Source organism: Lygodium microphyllum, chromosome 27 (assembly GCF_053477565.2).
Source record: "Lygodium microphyllum isolate KBCC chromosome 27, Lygodium_microphyllum_v1.1.10, whole genome shotgun sequence".
In the NCBI taxonomy this organism is placed as follows: domain Eukaryota; kingdom Viridiplantae; phylum Streptophyta; class Polypodiopsida; order Schizaeales; family Lygodiaceae; genus Lygodium; species Lygodium microphyllum.
Window position 1 is genome coordinate 129091162 of NC_141161.1, and position 21870 is coordinate 129113031.

The 21870-nt window shown below is 41.4% G+C and overlaps 1 protein-coding gene across 3 annotated transcripts in view; it reads right to left on the reverse strand.

Annotated features, from left to right (window-relative positions):
• Positions 1-21870, reverse strand: part of LOC148012828 (biotin--protein ligase 2-like) — a 207779-nt gene that overhangs the window by 156389 nt on the left and 29520 nt on the right. The window contains exons 2-4 of one of the 3 annotated variants that reach the window (XM_087668855.1): positions 6999-7043; positions 6797-6905; positions 6661-6722 (exon numbers count right to left, since the gene is read on the reverse strand). In XM_087668855.1, the coding sequence (XP_087524981.1) occupies positions 6661-6722; positions 6797-6905; positions 6999-7043 (216 nt within the window). Of the gene's footprint in view, positions 1-6660; positions 6723-6796; positions 7044-21870 lie in introns of all 3 variants that reach the window. The other 2 variants (XM_087668856.1, XM_087668854.1) reach the window with 2 other exon arrangements.

Here is a 21870-nt window from a genome sequence, read left to right on the forward strand (position 1 = left end):
AAACTCCAGCACTTTCGGAGGGCCTAAAGCCTAGGCGGGATGAGTTAAACTCAAGGGAGTTGGCTGAAGAGCTAGACTCCCCGAAAAGGGAGGCAATTGTTCCCTCACAGCTTGGTAAGGCTATTCAGCAAGCCACGACTATGTCCCACAAGGACACACTAGAGAGAGAGAATGCTGAGGCCCAACCAAGCACGTCAACGGGTGGCCTAGTCCAGAATCCTGAATCGACGAGAGATGCACCTTCAAGAACCAGGAAACAAAGGAGAAAATAGCGAAAACAACAGCAATTGCAGGTGGTTGTGGACCCCAAGAACATTGAGACGAAGAGCACCGGAGAGCCGATGAATAAAGCATCGAGTCCACCCACCAATGAACCCATTAATGCCTCTCCTAATAGCGGTGAACCCTCAGACACATCCGTGTGCTCTGAAAAACCAAAGCAACCGTTGCCATCAACAGTTGCTTACAACACTCTATCCACTGACAATAGAACTCACATTGATCAATCAAGAGTGGATACAACGTTGTCACAACAGGGTGACCAATCTGTACCAGTCACATCCGAGGAGAACCATGAAAAAATAGCAGCAAAACCTCAGGAGAACCGTGAGAACCCTAAGAGCATAAGAAAACCTAGCGTTGACCAATCTTGTTCGTCTAGGCCTGAGCCCCCAGCCATGCTAAAGCCTAAGGAAGCTCTTAGAACTGTGCATGAGATAGCAACCGAGCAAGCCCTCGTTGAACATAGAAGTGTCGCAGAATGCTTAACTGAGTTGGAGGCTAAGCTCAAAGTGGTCGCGCGTGTCTACATCCTTGCGGACATGGGCACGATCCCCAAGGAGCAACTTGGAGATTACTTGACCTTTCCTCTATCGTGGGAAGAACAAGAACATCTTAACGGGCACTACGACAGGCTCCTGCATGAACAGATGCGACTCATCCCTGACGAGGAGGCTGACGAACTACGCTTAACCGTCACGTTCAATGAAGTGCTCTGTCGACCAAATCTCGTAGACATAGAGCTACTAAAGCGACTGTCAGCAGGCCAGAGTCAATTTGAGCGGCGTTGGTGCAAAAGCTGCGTCGTAATGGCCGAACTAGGAGCTCAGATCATGACGGTCTCAGAAGAGCGGTTGGCCAAATGGCGGTCTCAAAGAGACCCAACCTACGTGGCACCAACTTCCCTTCGAGTGCTCACTGACATTCGGGGTACGGACTTAGCTAAGACTAGGCTACTGGGCCCTTTGATTGATAAGGTTCTCACCGAAGAGGAGTTACATATTGCCAGTAGACTCGGTCAAGGTTCCGTACTACTCGACGTGGCAAAATATCTATCAGTATTAAGTCAGCTGCCACGAATACTAGATGCGTGTGCCATGCTCCGGTACAAACCCGAGTTCTACACTTGGTTCTTATCCTCGTGATGTGACATGGGTTAGATATGTATATAAATAAACAGTGATTTTTGTGTCACCTTGTATAAACAATATCAACACACAAGTAATGATAGTCAAGCGCAGGGAGAAGAGTTGGTTCTAACAGGCTAACCTCCTCAAGTCCTCTTCTCGTCACACATTTAAAAGCCGTGTGACCATTCCCACCCCAAGTAAAGGGCATGCAACCCACATTACCGCCATAGGAGGCCTTGACCAACAACACTGATGTTGTAGACAGGGTGCAGTCCCTTTCTATACACCTTCCCGTTTTGGTCTATCCTTCCGAGGATGTGCCCTATCCCACTCCATGACAACCAGTCCACACAACTTAGCATAAGCCAATATGGGCTAATGGCTGGAGGCAAAACGAACATCACCATGGGGGCTATCCCGTTATGACAAAACACTGCATGCCTCACCCCTCCCCTTCTTGTCACATGCGCTTGATAAACCACACTAAAATCCCTTCCATGCAAACAGTTGTATCCTATATCCAAGTCTAACCCTTGGATTGCGTCCTGCAAGTTTCCTTTGGCCAGTAGAATGCATGGAGAATCATGGGGATCTAGCATGCAAGGATGTTCTTCGCAGAAGGCGAGAGCATGTGGCACGCGCCCCTCCGCCGGAGCGCTATGTGCCCACCATCAAGAGGTATGCCAAGAAGCGAGGCCCTAAGCGACATTGCCCAGGGCGAAGGCCGAAGAATCCTCGAGTCAAGAAAGTCAAACGCGCAACAGGTGGCAGCACTAGTGGTGCGCACTCCCAGCTCCTGCTCGGGCCCCAGACGCTCAAAGGCAGAAAGGGCAGCTCGGGAAAAAGAAGAATTTAATGAATTATTTAAAGAAATACTGGAGACGGTAGCGAGCCGGGATTACACCATTCATATCCCAGCCAACATGTTCCCTGCTCACCCCCATGGGAGTCCCACACCAGCAGAGCCCCAATCACCCGGCCATCCAGACTCGCCCCGCCTCATACAAATCGAGTAGCCCATAATGCATAAGGGGCTTATCAAATGATAACTGGCCAGGACTTTTTGTTTTAAATGGTTGAGTGTTCCTGACTTGTTAAGTGTTGACATGTTCCTGACTTGTATGAACTTATCATATCTGCGTTTAATATATGCTACGCCTTTAGCAAAAGAAAAAGCTAATCAAGCGCAGGTGAGAAATATCTAGTCAACACCATAGAATTCAAATAAGTGATGTCTCCTTGCATTGCACTGGTTTATTATAGTTGCAGCATACACAATGCATATGCTCTCATGAAGAGACAAGTGGATGCAGGATAATACAGGTCCCTGTGCGAAAATGCTCAATGCCAATCACCGCAACACCCATAACCCCACAGCGAGCCGCGGCAAAGCCACGCTGCCGAAAGCACCCTCGCCAATCGCCCACATTGCCACGCCCCCTTTCTGGGTCAGGCTCTATAGTTGGCTCTTGGCAGTCGTTACCTCAATTGTACCCACATCGCATGTGCCGCAAGGAGGGTTGCAATATCTCCAGTGTATCTCCCCCTTTCGCCAACTGTTTCTCTAACAACGAGGCTAGGGCACCATCATCATTGTACTATTCATTTTCTGAGCCTTCGAAGCTTGACACTTTCCAACCCATTGAAAGGCTGATAGCCTCAACATATTGTAATGGTTGTACTCAAGCCAAAAAAAAAAAAAAAGAACAAGAAGAAGAAGAAGAAGAAAAGAAAAGAAAAGAAAAGAAAAAGAAGTGAATGGAAAAATAAGAAGCACCCACGATCACAACACAGCACCTAGGGGTCCTCAAATTAGGTACGTTTGGTGACCTTGGTCGACCGGCTTCGTCCCTAATCCCCTAGCCCCTTACACTCACCCACAATTGTTCAGGGCACATCAAGGGCAGGACATACCTGGGGAGCTTGTCTCGCCTAGGGTTAGACCTGTCACCCTGACCCACTTGCACAATTTTCTTTTCCACTCTGCCTTAGTACCATTGCAATCAATGGTGATAAGCACCGCACGATTGGCCATGAAAAGTACACCGTACTCATCAAGCAAGTCCAATAGTTTCCAGCTACTGAAAGTGCGGTGTCCTTGTGATCCATTATGCTACATCGTGCAGTCACAATGCAAAGGATGTCTCATATACCTTCACGTGTACTCCTTCTCCACATGGACAACTTTGCTTCATCCACGAATTGTTATGAGAAACTAGCCCACGGTCTTCTAACTATGTAATATCTAAGTATGCACGAGCAATCACATAATATTTGCACCAAAGTATATCCACAGTTTGGGTCCTCAAGTGCAGGACAATACTCTCAGCTTGCTTAAGAGTTCGACCTGTCTCACAAACTAATCAAATATGTCTTGTGCACGATAAAAAACTAGCACTTCCCCTTAGGGAGAGACCACACGAGAGGTTTTCAAATTGCAGATGTTGAAGACTCCAACAAAAGTGTCGTTCGATCTTCATCAACACCCAACTCTGAATGCTTATCCCTTACCATCCGACAAGCCCACAAATGATCATCATGTGAAGAATCCCCAAAAAACCAACACTTGTGCTGGCCATCAACGCACAACACAACATAGCCCTACCACCAACTCCAACAACCTTCCACCAGCCACCTTGACCACCAACAGGCCCCCAGGACCTTCTGCCACACCACCACCAACACTCCTCCACGGAAACCACAGGCGTCCTTGTCACCCACGTCTTCGGTGCATGCTACAGCCTGCTACCTACGACAGTGAGTGCCATGGGACTGGCACTCGTCTAGGAGGGGGGTAATGTTAACCCCAACACGAAGAAAGCAAAAGGAAGTGGAAAAGACGCAGAGCAAAGGCGGAAAAAAGGTAGCCCAACTAAAGAAAGAAAAGGAGAAATGGCCAAAAGCGCAAGGGCAACCTTAAAAGTCCAAGGCAAAGGCAAAAGGGGAAAGGCGCACCCTGAAATCTTGTAAAAGAGCGCCGGGCTCTCACCCGTGCAATTTATAAAGGTAGACGGGCGGTGGAAAGGAAGCTAGGAAGATAGAAGGACAATGGGAAAAAGGGCCTAGGCTATGGCCGGCCATGTAAAAAGGGGAAAAGGGGATGACCGCCCAAAAGGGATTTAGGGTTTTGTATATAAAGTTGAAAAGTGAATGAGAAGCTCATTCTTGTGTGTGGCCAAAAGTAGCTCTCCTCTTCTTCTTCTTCTTCTTCTTCTTGCTTGCTTGAGCTTGTGCTTGAGAGAGGGAGTGTGAGAGTGTGAGGGAGTGAGTGTGTGAGGGTGAGGGACCGAGGAGGAGAAGCTCTCCATCTTCTCCTCTCTTCTTCTCTTCTCTTCTCTTCTCGAGCAAGCAAGAAAAACTACAAACACGGCTTGGTATGCCAACATGCTAAACACAAGCTGTTGATGATGTGGCGGGCCTGCAAACAGCAAACACAAGTACAGCTAATTGGCAATGGCAGGCTGGCAATAGCAGATTTGTGTCAAACACAAACTGTCCAGTGATCAGTAACAATAAACACAACGATCCAAGCATTGACAAGCAGCTCAAATCAGTTGCCAATAAGACGAGAGAAGCTAGACAACAAGCACCAGGTGTAGACAGCAGCTCAAACTGAGATATTCTGCATAAATGGGGTGTGGACAGCAAAGAAGTGTGGATCTTCCCAAAATTGGGTTTGGCTTATGGGACACAAACACTCTCTATGAATGCATTTCTTTTTTAAATGAAAGTATGGTAATTTGAGTTTTGGGGCTGTAATAAAGAGCTAATCAGATTATAATGCATTTTTTAGCTCAACAACTTATAGCTAGGGCCTATTTGCCTATTGCTTTCACCATATCCAATGAATATCCACAAGTCACCCTCCAATGAGGAACATCCTCACCATCAAGGGGCCATGCCAATATTTTGCCTTGATTGCAAGTTCCAAACCTTTGTTAAAGCTCCCTTCAATCTGGCCATCTTTTGCCTTTTTCAGCTTGGCTATTAAGGAGGACATGTAACATTTACTCTTGCAATGTTGGAAGCAGTTGCACTTCAACAAGCATGTGATCCCTCACCTAAATCAGCCACAAATGCACTCAATGGCTGCAATTTCACCACATGCAATCTGCACAATATTTCTTTCACATGCTCAGGTAACTAACAACATTTCTCCATGCTATATGCTGTCAACCCTAGAGAATGTGCTTTGATTCATGATGGCCTCCATCCCAAGTATGTTGGCAAAATTAATGTGGATGTACGTTGTCCCTTTCCACATCTTAAGAATTATCACATAGTCCCATCTAAGACATCACTTCGTGTCATTTGTGAAAGTTAGACAACATTTGGGGAGTCTTATATGAAATAATTACCTCCATCAGCTTGTTTAAAATTCAAGACTCGAGACTTAGACTTCAGTTGTAGGCTTCAAAACATGAGATGTGAGGGAGACTTGAGACAGATATGGACTCTGAAATTTCAAAATTAAATATGAGAGCTCTTGCATCTAAATTTCTGAAATTCTAAGATTTTTAGAATTTTTTTTCCAACCTGTAAATTCTGCAGTGTTCTCAAGAGAGAAATGCACATTCTCAAATCTCCATGAAAGCCCTTTGCTTCAGCAAATGCCTACATTGCTTATCTAAATGTTTGCCTCAATGCACGGCAAATACCATTCAATGCCAACAGACACATACTTGAAATAATAAAGCAGCAGCACCTAGCCCACACTAGCCTAAAAATAATGATGGATGAGAATATTACTATCCACCAAGAAATGCATCTACATGACAAATGACAATGGTTATATCTACTAGTGTGAAAATAAAGTACAGGGCCATGATCTGATGGTTAAAATGACTACTCCAAATACATGTCATGAGCTGAGGGATCATTATTATCAGAATAACACTAGTTACTCTAGTAAGAAAGTTGAAGTACTTGTAATGCTCCTTGCTCTCCATGCAATTATAGTAAAGTTAAGTTCTTGTAATGCTTGTTGCTCTCTATACAATTATAGCAAAGCAATGTCACAATCCTTTTTTTGGCCTAATAAATAATTACTAGATTCATTACGAAATGCATTCCGATATTACAATTGAAGGAGATTCAACAATGTAACAAAATAAGACACCTAACAGTTCGATTAGGAACAAAAGCACTCCTTACACAAGAACATCACAAACAAGTAGGAGCATGGTAAACCACTCTATGGAAAAAGATATGAAAGTGTGTTTTTGTCTTGCAAATATTCTACAGAGATTACCTTTTCCTTGTAGTTGAGAATCTGCTACACAGACCATCCCTAAAGGGAATGAACGAAAATTTCTGGAACAAAATAACTGTCAATAATTGCATAGAAGCATTTTCCCATGCACAAGATATAAATAAAATGAACTTACTTAGACAAAACTGTTTGTGTAGATGGCAAGCATGGTGACCAAAGAAGGCCTCTTCCAAACTGTGTTGTAAGCAATGATTTGAAATAGAGATCTTTGTTGAAACAATCACCTTCAAAAATACCATTCTTCATGTCATCTTCCCACAACAAAATAGCTTCATCTGGAAGATTGATGTCTTTTATAGTATCACTCAAGATCTCACTCTGGCTAAGATTTCCAGTAACGTAGATTTGAAACTTAGAGTTTCCTGCATGTAATAACTATAAAATCAGATAAAAAGCAATATGAAGGCAAGTATTGTATTGATCAATAAAGCAAACTCTCTTTTATTCTAATGAATAGCAAAGGAAATGAAAAAGCTGTGCACATGATTGGCAGTTCTGGTCTAGACTGAAATCAATGATGCATGGAGTATTATATTCATAAAAATAATCACATAAAATTCCAAGCTTTTGTTGTTTAACATTTTCAACCTTTACTTTCAAATATCAGTTCTTTTTTGAAAATTTCAGCTTTCATTTAGGTTTTTCAAATAAGACTGTGTTTTGCCAAAGCCAAGACTCAAATACATCAAAACTCAATTTTCTGCTGCCCACTGATTTTCTGCAAATCCAGTTGCTCTGATCTCGGTATTTAGTCAAACTCCCTATGCATCTTGGCATTCAATTCGCTTCAGTTGAGGGGGTACAACAGTCCAAGTACGTTGGACAGTTACTTCACCATTTTCAGATGGGAGACTTGTTAGCCAATCTCTAAACATGGTCAGATTCAGACTTGAGGATGCAAGGGAACCATTCAATGCCTCTCCTTATCAGCCAACTGTTGGATGCTTATTGTACTTTGTGCAATACACAACCCAATTTTCAGTTTAGTGTCTACCAATTGGCATGTTTCACGCACAGCCCCCGCACAAAGCATTGGCAGACAGCCAAACGTGTCTTTAGATATCTCAAAGGCACATAAACATCACGACTCTTTTGTGATCGAGGACTTGTCTGCACTAGCATGCATTTATAGATAGTGATTGGGTTGGACATCCAACGAAAAACAGACAACAATGGTGATCTCCAACATCGAAGCTAAGTACAAGGCAAGTTTTACAACTATATTGGAATATGTATGATTTACACCCCTATTGGCCAATCTAAGTGCTTGACAATACTCATTCACTCCTATCTACAATGACAATCAAAGCATTGTGGCAATTGCAAAGAATCCAATGTTTCATGCTCATACAAAGCACATTGAGGTGACTTATCATTATGTCAAAAAAAGGATCCATATTGGAAAGATCAACCTAGTTCCTATATGTACACAAGATAACCTGGCAGATGCATTATGAAAGCTCTTCCTGTTGAGCTAAAAATGCATTAGCTTCACTTAAACAGCCCCAAAACATGCTTAATTAAGGAAGAAACCTTGTTTATTTAAAAAGAAAAGCATTCCTAGAGAGTGTCTATATCCCATAAGCAAAAACCCACTTGGGAGGGCCCAAACTTTCTATAAATAGATATGCTACCCTCCATTCAGCCTTAATCTCGTTTTTGTAAATTTCAAATATTTCAGCTTGCTGCCCACACCCTCAATGCGGAGGACGTCGCGATCTAAGCTGGCCATTGCTGTCTACAATAGTCTGGCGCCTATTTCTAGCCTACCACACACTGTTCAAAACTGATTTCAGCATGCTAACTACTACTACTGGTTTTTCTTGCGTTCTTAGTCTTTCTCTCTCCTGCAGCCTACATTTGTTGTTTTCTCTCCCCTACAGCCAGCAATTTTGGTCTTTCTCTCCCCTCATCTACGTTTTTAGTCTTTCTCTCTCCTACATTGCCGTTTGCATTAGATTCGGCCTTCTTTGGCTGCATTTGCTAGTGTTTGACATCCAGAGGCTGCCTTGCTACGATTCGGGATCCATTCGGAGTACGACACAGTCCCTAGCTCATTACCCTTGCCCTAATCCTGAGATACAAGAGTTCAAGGTACAGTATTCATTCACTACATAGTGTGTTTGCTTCATGAGCATTGTATATTCAATAGTCATATCATTTCATTCATTATTTGTATTCATTGTCTCTGAGTTATCATTGTGTTCTTCTATGAGTCTGTGCTTGTACGGTGTTATTTTTATTTCTCCGTAAGGGTATTTCTTCACATGGTATCAGAGCCAAGTTCTCTGAGAAAAACCTAGGCCTTGATCTAAAAGCTCTACACAAGAAGCAATAACAATAGAAGGTAGATTACTTCGAACACTACTTCCACACCACTTCTCGAATTCGAGCTAAATCCATTGAGGAATGAGTCGGAGTAGGCCTCACAATGGACTACCATGGAGTCCCACGACCTTACGAGATCACTGCAGCTGAGTATGATCTCATTTTGATGCATAGAGCCTAGTAGCAAATAGAAGGTAAGTCTGAAATGTATCCTTTAGATTTGATGCACCAAACTACTAACCATGCAGGAAGGGCGGAATCTCCACTTAGGACTTACTATCCACAAGTGCAAACTCGCATAGAGTACACTCCATTGCCTTTATAATTATTCTCTCTGGTGCCAAATATGTCTACCATTTCAGATTTTGTTAATGATGATTCCCCTTCTCCTATTGGTATGGATGATTTTCATGATGAAGGACGTATGTAAAAAATTTCCGGTTTATGAGGAATGAGGAAGACAAATATTTATTTATGAATCCAAGACTAGGTAAGCAGTTGAAACAAGAAACTATGAGTACTCCTTCCTCTTCTTTTCGTTCAAGCAATTTTGTTTTCAAAGGTTAAAAATAAAGTAGATGCATCATCATCATTTCAATTTAACGCATTTAATGAACAAAAGGAACCCATATTATTTCCCACATCTACACCTATCGCAAATCCATTCAATCTCCCTCCCATCCCACCCTCTTATTCCACTGCCACATCCTTTCAACCTCCATTAAGTGCATCGCACTTGTTGCATCTCATATAGGATCACATGTGTTTTCATTTACCATGTCAAGGGGTTCTTCAAACTTAGACACAGCAATTAGGACCTCATCTCTTCCTCAATTGGGTGATATTCCACCTTTTCCTTATACACTCCTGGGATCATTGCAACTTGGGTATCCCTCTCAGTCTCTCTGGAGTGTGGATCACTTGGTGCCACAGTTTGCCTCCATGGCAAAGAAAATCTATGGGTGGCAGCTGCGGCTTGCAAACATAGTAGTATGCTAACGTAGCAGGATGTAAAATAGTTGGATGACGAACAGTAGTAGTCCCCTAGCTAGAAACAGCAGCAAACTGATAATGGAGGCTTTGAAACAAGCACTAGATGATTGAAGGCTACAATGGACAGCTTGAACTACAATGTCCTTCGCGAATGGGATGTGGACAACAAGCTGAAAACACCTTAAACCTACAAAAACAAAATTAGGATTGAATGGAGGGTAGCATACCTATTCATAGAAAATTTAGACCCTCCCAAGCGGGTTTCTGCTTATGGGATACAGACACTCTCTAGAAACACTCTTTTTTTTAAATAAACAAGGTTTCTTCCTTAATTAAGCATGTTTTCGAGTTGTTTAAGTAAAGCTAACACATTTTTAGCTCAATATCCCCTGTCAAACCCAACAACGGTACCACAAGAAGTAGGCTAGCCAAGCCCTATTCTTTTTCGTTTATCTTTTATCCCAAGGCGTCCCACCCCTAAGCATCCGGAGCATCAGATAAAGAGTGCACATGTCGGCTGCCCATTGACCTACTAAGACTATAGAGGTGATAATTATCTTAGCAAGGGAGCCCAAGTGATCACCCCAAAGAGGACAAGGCATCAGACAAAGGGTACACCGCGGCTGCCCAGTGGCCTACCAAAAGGCAAATGGAATCAGCTATAGACCTTTTTTTTAGGGCTATGTAGTTTTGATAGATTTAACATTAAGCAAGGGTTTCAAGTCAATCTTCGTCCTATTGAGTATCCGTGTCCCAAACGGGAGAGTGATAAGGAATGGTAGATCCAAGATCTTCACAAAACAAGCATACTATGCCTACCATTGCTAGGTGTCAGTAAAGAAGAAAAATGGCTCAAGCGTGGGTGACACAAATATACCAAAAATATAAAGTAAGCAAGACAAGCTAGGGAGAACTATCTTGGAGACTGCCATATGCAATGCCACGAATATGAAAGATCCAAACTTGACCACTTCAAAAGACCGAAAATGGATAAATGCGTACAAATGCATGTTTACATAAACAAAATGCCAATGCATAGGGAGATACAAGATGTCATGCTCACACAAAATGCAATGCAATGATGCTACTTAGATAGTGCCCTCACAGGGGAATTATTCACTTGTCTAAGTGCCCTCTTACAATCATATCATCCTGATAGTGTGGATGAAGTTACAAATGTCCATAAGTACAATACAAAAGAATGAATGAATGTCTAAAAACTGTAAGCATTATCACTATCAAGAGAAATAGCCGCACCCTCTCAAATTGGAATGGAAAGCAAGAGGAGAACCCTCTCCCCATCAATTAGAAGAAGTAGGGAAGGGTGTACCCAAGCCAATCCTAGGTAGAAGATACTGAAGAACAGGCTGGTTGATCACTTTGGTCAAATGTCTACAGAATTATCTGATGAAGGCATAAACTCTAAACGGATAGTGCCTAGCTCAATCTGCTCTCTGGAAAAGTGAAAGTGGACTCCCACATGCCATATCCATGGTGTGATGATCGGATTGCCCGCAAGGACAATGACACTCTGGTTGTTGCAATAGACAATGGTAGGAGAGTCACAAGAAAAGTGAAGCGCCGTCGGTAAGCTCCTCAAGTAGATGGCCTCGATGGTACCATTGAAGAGAGCCCTATACTCAACCTTGACCGTGAAAGCCGCCATTATCCCTTGTTTATGAGCTAGACCAAGAAATGGAAGCCATGCCCAAGCTGAAGAGATTGGCACCATGGAAACGCCGGATGTCAGGATCTCCAGCCCAATCAGAATCAATGTATCCCTGCAAATATAAACCAGAACCATAAGTGAGGCCATAAGAACAAGTACACCATAAATAATGCAACACACGAAGACATGCAATCCAATGTGACATCCTAGGTGCTATGAAATACTGACTAAGAATCCTGACTGAGTAAGCTAGTTCTAGCCTAATATCAATTAACCAAAGAAGTTTCCCTACAACAGATCTATAGGTATATGCATCTCTGAAGTGAGATACGACAAGCCATGAGCCAAAGAATGCCTCGTACGAGGTTTTCTGAGGAATCGGACACCGATTGAGGATGTATATCATAGTATTAGCAGCATCAATCCAAAGGCGCTCAAGGAGCTCTACTACAAATAGCATAGAGCATGCCATTTTCATGAATGTCTGATTCCTACACTCTACAACTCCATTTTGAGAGGAAAAGTTGGTAGAGGTGAGCTAGCAAGAGACGCCATGCTACTGTAGAAACTCGGAAAACTCGTGGAAAATAAACTCGCCATCACTATTGCTCGTCATGCAACCAACACGACGACCAATCTGGTTATGAACTAGTAGCATCCAAGCAGAGAAATATGTGGAAGCATCGGACTTATGTTTGAGAAAATACACCCACATGTATCTCGAACAATCATCCACTATCAAAAAGAAGTACAACACGCCGTTCAAGGCGGCAGTGGATGTTGACCCACAAAGATCAACATGAATCAATCTAAGAGACGCCTCAGCTCTATGTGTAGACTATTGAGGGAATGGGGTATGATGCTACTTCCCAAGTTGACATGCTTTACAAGCATCTCGAGCTAGCTCTAGGTGAGAAAGGCCCTCAACCATCTTACCACGAGACAACTCATAAAGAGAGTCATAGCCAAGATACCCTAGACGGAAGTGCCAAAGATGCTCATTGTTCGTAGACTCCTGAGATGTGGCTAATGTCCGGAAGCAATAGAACACAAAGCCCTCAGCTATCAGCTTGATAAGAACATGGGTCATGTGGTATAGGCCATTAGGTTGTGCCTTATCGTGAGCAATCACCAAACCAGTCTGAGAGTTAAGAAACCTCGACTACAGTCGCTGTAAAGAAAATTACTCATCCCAACCCGCAAAGCTATTGAATAGATAACAAGTTCACCCCAAGCTAAGGGACATAGCATACATTGTCCAACAAAGTGAGATTGGGACCCTTGTCAATGGTGGTAAAATTGACATAACCTTGAGCCTAGATCTTGACCAAGGAGTTGTTTCCTACATGGACCCGCCCGACTACAAGGGTTTGGGTACAGAAGATATCCTCTATAGAAGTCATGTGATGTGTAGCTCCATTGTCCACAATCCAAACAGGTGCTAATGTGCTCAGTTGTGACAAGTGGACCTCTATGGTAACCTCGTCGGGAGGCAACTCACAAATATGGACGAGACTCGCATCGGGGATCTCTACAGAGACGATGTGGGCCTCTGCAGACAAGTCAAGCAAGCCTTTTGGAGTTAAAAACATTGTCAACTGAGATGGCTGACCGGTGGCAATGTGACTCTCACCTTTCCAATGTCCCTTGCCATCACCCTATCTCCCCTGAGGGGGTTGCTTGACTGAGGGGTGGAGGTCTGTGACTTGGGTTTTGGTGTTGTGCGTCTTTGATCAACACTCATCGTCAAAACCACTAGCCTTTTGACAATGTTGATAATATCTATTCATCTTAGATACATTCTACCACCCGGATTTAAGTTGAGACGGAGTTTCCTTGCAATTTTCCTACTTGTTTTTATTTTGATTTTGATTTTAATTTAAATTTTGATTTTATTTACCCTTTCCTTGCTGCCCCTTTTAAGAATGAGCAACAAGAGTCCCCTTTGAGGGATTATTCATATGAAATTGATCGAACAACCATGCATAACGCAATAGCTAACACTCAAATTCATAGAATGTGGGTAAATTCGACAAAGAAATCACTTGTTGCACAAAATTGAAGTATTTACATAGTAGCTTATTAAAAAACAATATGACCTAATCGTCAGAGGACTAAGGAATCCCTGTAGTGGAGAATTCGGCAAGGAGACGTCAATACTCAGCCAACTTGACTTTCAAGTTATCCCAATCAAAGATTTTGAAGTTCTGAAGCTTATGGTCAAGATTTATTCGACGGGTTTTATCCCGATCCACATAGTGATTAGTCAAATGTGCCTATCGCTCTGACGCTAAGTCAAAATGCTAAAGCTGCGAATGAAACTCAAGTAATAAGCCCTACATCAACTCAACAATAGTGGAGACATTTCTAGCCTTCCATGAGCAGATAACCTCGTATGGGACAAGTGCGGGATCGGGTTGGGATTCCAATCCCTGCACAAGATCCCATAGGTTCTAAGTCAAGGACATGTCTCATCAAGTTCGACCAAGTTGTGAAGTTTGGCCCGTTGAAACGAGTTTTGTCATTGAATGCATACTTAGTGGAAGATGAGGTAAAACCATGAGGTGTCACGAATGTGGGAGAAGATGGATGCGGAGAATAAGATGGTGGTGGTGGTGGCAATGGAAGTGACTGATAAGAAGGAGAAGGGGAAGAGGTGGATAGGCAGAAATAGACTGTGAGAGTGTCCACCAATGAGTGTCAATTGATACGGAGGCACTGAAACATACATGAATGTTGCCATAAGGAACCGATGGAGGTGGAGACACTGGGATATGTAAGCCATGTCCAAATGTCAGCTGGGACACACCATAATGACCAGAGGCTCCACTAGGTAATGCCATGGAGACAAACTGTGGCACCAACTAATCCACACTCCGGAGAGACTAGGGGAAATACCCAAGCTGCAATGATCCCAAAAGTATGTAAGGAAAAGGCGGAACATCACCCAACCGAGGAAGAGATGAGGTCCTAACTGCTGTGTCTAAGTTTGAAGAACCCCCTGACGCGGTAAATGAAAACACATGTGATCCTATATGAGATGCAACAAGTGCAATGCACTTAAAATGTGGCAGTGGAATAAGAGGGTGGCATGGGAGGGAGATTAAATGGATTTGCAATAGGTGTAGATATGGGAAATAATGTGGGTTCCTTTTGTCCATTAAATGTATTAAATTAAAATGATGATGATGCATCTACTTCATTTTTAACCTTTGAAAACAAAATTGCTTGAAGAAAAAGAAGAGGAAGGAGTACTCACAGTTTCTTGTTTCAACTGCTTACCTAGTCTTAAGTTCATAAAGAAATATTTGTCTTCCTCATTCCTCATAAACCGGAAATCGTTTTACATACGTCCTTCATCATGAAAATCATCCATACCAATAGAAGAAGGGGAATCAACATTAACAGAATCTGAAATGATAGACATATCTGGCACCAGAGAGAATAAGTATAAAGGCAATGGAGTGTACTCTATGCGAGTTTCCACTTGCGGATAGCAACCTAAGTGGAGATTCTGCCCTTTCTGCATGGTTAGTAGTTCGGTGCACCGAATCTAAAGGATAAATTTCAGGCTTACCTTCTATCTGCTACTAGGCTCTATGCATCAAAATGAGATCGTACTCAGCTGCAGTGATCTCGTAAGATCGTGGGACTCCACGGTAGTCCAATGTCTATCCTGCCACGTCGGGAGCTTGTGAAGCAAGTTGTGGGGTCCACTCCGACTCATTCCTTGATGCATTTAGCTTGGATATGAGAAGTGGTATGAAAGTAGTGCTCGAAGTAATCTACCCTTCTATTGTTATTGCTTCTTGTGTAGAGCTTTCAAATCAAGGCCTAGGTTTCTCTCAAAGAACTCGGCTCTCATACCATATGAAGAAAATACCCTAACAAAGAAACACGAATAACACCGTACGACAAAACACAAACTGATAGAAAAACACACTTAGGGTTAGGGTAACTTAGAGACAATGAACACAGAGAATGAATGAAATGTTACGACTATTGAATATACAATGCTCATGCAACAAACACACTATGCACTGAATGAATACTATACCTTGAACTCCTGTATCTCAAGGATCAAGGTAGGGATAATAAGTTGGAGAGTGTGTCGTACTCCGAAAGGATCCCGAATCGCAACAAGGAAGCTTCCGGATGTTGAACACCAGCAAAAGCAACCAAGGAAGGCTTGATCTGATCCAAATGGCAGTACAAGAAAGAGAAAGACAAAAAACGTAAGTAAGGAGAGAAAACAGTAAACACTAGCTGTATGAGAGAGAAAACAGGAAACACTGATTGTATGAGAGAGAAAACAACAAACGCAAGCTGCAGAAGAGAGAAAATAACAAACGCAAATTGTAAGAGAAAAAATAGCAGCGACAAGCTAAGGAGATGGTGGCAACAGCAGCTGGAGGGGCGAGAAACTTTGAAGGGCGGCAACTAGGGCCTACAAACGCAATAGTATGCTGATGTAGCAAACTCTAGGACAGTTGGATGACAGATAGCAGTAGTCGCCTTACTAGAAACAATAACAAACTATGACAGAGAGCTAGAAACAGACGTTAGATGAGTGAACACTACAATGGACAGCTTCTATACCGCTTATTGTTCATTCCTAAAACCTAGCCAAAAATATAGTTTTTTCTTTTCTCAGAGACAAAACATCTTAAGGTAGCACTACCATAGCCTTTATTTACAATGGTGCTATCTAAAAACCTCTAAATTCTCTAGCAATAGATGGAATTGAATAATCTCTAATCATATCCTAATTATGTGGTTGATTAACACATACAATTAAAAGTTGAATGCTTTACAGCAAAGAAACCTGATGATCTCAATGTTGTAACCTTTGGAGCAAGGCTATGGAAAGGCTGGGAGATGAGAGAGAATGCTGAGGATAGAGAAAATTCAGACTTTCTTCGCGAAAAACTGAATAAAATTTGTCATTTACTACTGCTTCACTGTCTCAACAACTTGTAGATGCAAAGAACTGGAAAAAGTCAGTCATTTACTACTATTGCCCTAATTCAACAGCCTGTAGATGCTGTCACCTATTGTTGATTGGTCTTCTCCTGCCCTTGGTTGCCTCAGAAGGTCCTCCAATGGCTGCAAATCAGACCACCAACATCTCCTCCCTCTCTCTTGCAGGCTAAATCCACTCAAAATGACTCTCTCTGATCTCTAAAGACGTTTCTCAATCTTGCATGGGCATTTTTGACAAGTTGCAACCTTTTTCAGTCTTTAAATATTAAAAATTAATCTAATAATTATTTCAGTGCCCTAAAAAATAATCTGATTGGCCAATAATTAAATTGGCTAGGCAACTCCCATTCTGGAGTGTCTCTACATCATCTTTGACCATCATTAAACACCACTTCTCTAGTGTTACCAACTGACACTTATGACCAAATGAATAACCTAGGCCAACAACTAGCACCAGATACCACGAAGTATGTGTGCGGCATAACTTACATTAACTTTTTCCTTTGACATCTCGTGATTATCTCGAGTCCCAAGCTCGTAAATTTATTCTAACCTCAATTGCACCTCACATGTGTAACATTTACTTAACCATGTGGTTAAAAATTAATCCACATATTAAGTGAGATTTCAAAAATACATGTCCTCATGACATGGGCTCAATACCCTCAACTACCTTACAGCATATGAGAATAATAGTAAGCTACGTAAACCTCAAAACCAAACCTTTTAACAAGGTATCTCACCCTTCTAAACCTATGTATCGTCAAATCACTCGATGGAACCTTTACATTACCATATGCTCTTTGTACACTTGGTATCCTAATGGAAGAAATACCAAGCTCATTATCTAAACCATCTCATCCACTAGAGTATATATCAAAAAAATAAATGACTAGTAGATATGTCATTACCATCTAACACTTTCTTCTTCCCTTTGTCATTTCTTGCAACACTACTAATGCACCTAAAGATGTGAGGCTACTCTTTGGTCTTCCAAACCAAGGACTAACTACACATCTACTACTAAATGATGTCGTTAGTCTAAGGATCCATGGTTCTTACTTTTCTATTTACACATCAATATCATAATCATCATCACTATCCAATGCATCTCCACTAAATACATACCAACTACTCACCTCGTTAAAAATAACATCCTTGCTCACTCGAAATTCACGGATGACAATATTATAAAAACAATACTTTTTTAAGTAGAGTATCCAATAAGATACATTTTTTAGCCTTTGGATCTAGTTTCTTATTCAACTAATTAAGCACACGAACATACACAATACAATCAACACTTTTAAGTGTAATACATCAGGCATCCTTTTGTAAAGTATTCTTCAGGAGTATACTATGGATTGCAACTATCGAATCTTATTTATAATATACACAACCGTATAAACAACTTCAAACCAAAAATACTTAGCATATGCTTATGAGCCATCAATGCCTATGTAACTTCTATAATATGCCTATTTTTCCTTTCTATAATCCCATTTTGTTATGGTATATACCTACATGTAAACAACCCCTACATGAGACCTTAAACACTCACTAGCCTCATTAGAGAAAGAATCTCCTCCTCCATTTGACCTCAAACATTTAACTTTCAAGCATGTTTCTATTTTAACAACCATCTTGCAAGTTTTGAAGTAATCAAAAATTTCACTTTTTTTCTTCATGAAATACGTCCACAACTAGAACAATCATCAATAAATGTAACAAAATACTTGTTGCTACCAAGAGATATGTTCTACATAGACTCCCAAACGTTGTCGACCGTTTTTACGAAAATGCAAAATCCCTAGTGAAACTGTAGTTGGGTTTGATTTTTGATAGCTTAGATAATTGTGTGACAATTTGTGTTGTCCTTTCATAGTTGGATTTTCTAAGTTTGTCAGGCTTCGAATTTGTTTTTGTTGTTTTATTTGAATTTTTTTAGAGTGAAAACTTGATAGCCTTGGCCGAGTTTGGTAATTTTTTGGATAAGTTGGAGCTAGAGATTGCCGGTAGCTGCCGGACATTATAAAATAGGTATACTTTCTTACCGAGACTCTTGCACATCCCAAGGATTATGGGTTCATTTGCACTTCACGTTGCACTTATTTGATGCACTGCACTCGAGGGTCATCTCTTGGTCTTTTCAAATACTTCCATGCCACGGGTTGGGTTGAAACACATATTGCACCATAGTTGAGCACTAACACAACATGAGGCCGGCTACAGCTATATGCTATAAATCTTAGTTGCATGCGCACTTGAAAGAGTACCTCTTACTGAGCACGCACTGTTTCTTGCACGCACGAGAGTTGGGATATTCATCACTAAATTAGGAATCTCTAGTTGAGTGGAAAAGGTGGTTGGGTGAGTTGGAGGGTCACCGCTAGTTGTGAGATGGATTGCTTTCCTATTCACCATCTTAAGGACCATCATTTTTTTTAGCGACAGTAAGAATTTGGGTAGGTGCAACGGAGTATGACATTTCTTTTTGCCAACTGTTGAGAGGTGAGGTTAAGGATTAATTTTAATCAAGGAACCTTGTTTGCATTTTGCATGGCGCACGAGTACATCTAGATAGGCTAGACACAATTCTTCAATGTATTCATAATTTTCGTGTGAGCATCGATTGATTGGTTGCATATCATGGATCCTACATTGCATATTTTCTCAATTCATGAATGGATGGACATGATGTACATTTTTCAAAGCATTGTCTACTAGGTCACATTGCATAGCAAGAAGACAACTGGAGATTATTATCAAAAGAACATTGACAGGTGCTATGAAGGAGAAAAATTGGAGGATATGTCGATGACAAATTTAAGACATTAGGAAACATCAAAGTGCCTCGATATTATGAGATGGAGTTTACTATTGACATAGACTTATTGTTGTTATTGGTTATGTCAACAAAGGGAGATATGGGTCTTTATACACAAGGCTTAAACATTGAGGAAGTGTTATATGATAGAAGTCCAACAGAATTTGAAGAAATTCACACGCTCAAGGATGATCGTTATGGAGATGGAAATGTTTTCTCTCTTTATTACCTATACATACGATTCGAGAACTTTGAGAGGAAAAGTTGGTGCTGGAGTTACTTATGATTGGGAGTAGTTTAAATCATTTCATAGGTCCCAAAGACCTGCCGTTTGAATTTCGTGCTTTGGAAGTTTGTTTGGAGGCACCTTGTAGCTCCTTTGAATCAAAGACTGCATCTTTGGAACAAAAGACTTATCTAGCACTTGATAAGCAAACAAAATGGAGACATGGCAAAGATGTACATAACGGATAAGCTGATGGGTCAGCATTTGGACGGACATTCTTCATGGATGTCGACAAGATCATTTGATGTGGAAGGGGAAGTTATTGAAGTTTTACACGAAGGTTAGCCACATTTTGAGGGCCAACATTATGAGCTGATATGGCGGACATTGATGACAGCACAAGCGATGAAAGCAAATGTCGTTAATCGTGGCCAGCTCGACGTTCAGAATCGCAAGAAGGCAAGTCGATGATGCTATGTGGCGGCAACCTATTGTGACCCAAATGGCAGCCTGATTGGAGGCCGACAATGATGAAGGGCAGGATGTTGTGTTTTCGAAACGCAGAGAAGGCTTAATCAATAGCCTTAAAAGGCTATACATATTAAAAAGCCTTAAGGTTTTAATTTTGGAAAAAATGTTTAAGGTTTTTACCCTTAAGGAAAAGCTAAAGACATTAAAGCTTTATGCTTTGGAAAGCAAAACTCAATGTGTGACGTTAGGAAAACTATTGAGGGAGGCACAAGTGGTGCACTTGCCTTGCCCTACTCCTTCTAAGCTTCTTGTGTAAGAGGAGAGTGGAGGGTCGCACGTGTGCAAGTGGAGACTTGAGTACTCTTTGTAAAGATTTGGAACCTGGTTGATTGAAGTACCGAGTGTCGGCTCAAGGTTATTTCAAGGTATGATAATTTTGTGCAATTGGTTTTGTCTTCGAAGTTTGTGTTTTTTGAGCATTGTTTGGTCTATGTGATGCTCTACCTGGAATTAAGTTTTTAGTTGTTTTTTAGCTACACGAGGCATTGTGTGTTGTTTAGTTTCGTGTATGGCTTGTGGTGTTTGTCGAATATTTAAATATATTTTTTTGTGTTGTGCATCCAATAAAGTCAATAATTCTCGCCGACACTCCTTAATGTCTCGTTATCGGGTTGTGAGCGAGGCTTCCTCTCGATCACCACTCACGTAACAACGTCTAAATGCACAATATCAAGTATATTACTATTTACAATTTTGTTATGCGAAAAATGTCATCTCGCTTGCTTTACAAACTTTATGTAATCCTACAACTCCAAATGTAGACAATCCTCTAACCAACTCTTTGAGTTGCACTAACTGCAACCTTTACACATTTTCATGTCCAATACATTTATGTCATACTTAAAGGTCTACAACTATAAGTTTTCCTTTAGCATACATAGCAACATTCATGGTAGAGATTCTAACATCCAAAGTAAACATTCAACTAACTCTACTCCCTTTTTGCGATCAACCTGCACTTATTATTAAAGTCTTCCACAAAATAACCCTTTGCATTATTGAATCTAACCTGCAGCCCTTAGTCTACCATCTAATCAATAAACACTTGTGATAGATAGCATTTACAATACTGTTGAGCTAAGAAATGCACTCAACCACTTAAACAAGCCCAAAACAATTTATTTTATGCGTATTTTATACTTATTTTAGTTAAAACCCTAAAATGGGGCATGGATCAAGAGAGTTAAGTAGGGGCTCCCAAGCTTTTGTCAGAAGTGGTGCAGCAATGGAAGCGTAAAGAATATGCTGAAATAAATGCTGAAACACAAGACAGAAGAAAGAATGAACACAGTAGACAGATGAGAACTCAGATGTATGCTCGGGAAATGGAATCCATATCGAACACGAGACAGCAGCATACAATGGTGAGTCACTGGCTGCGTGGGCTCCTCAGCACCAGCTCCTCTCTCCCAGAAGGATCTCCACTGATGGCTGAAGCACCACAGACTGTGGAGGAGGAGCCCTATAAATAGCCACAAAAGTGGGGAGCATAAAATGCAAGTCGGTCAGCATTTAATGCTGGTCGGCCAGCAATAAATGCTAAAAATACATCATAAATGGCCACAAAAATGTGCCATCAAATACTGCATAAAATGCTACATAAAATGCCCAGCCTCTGCACACAGACTCACA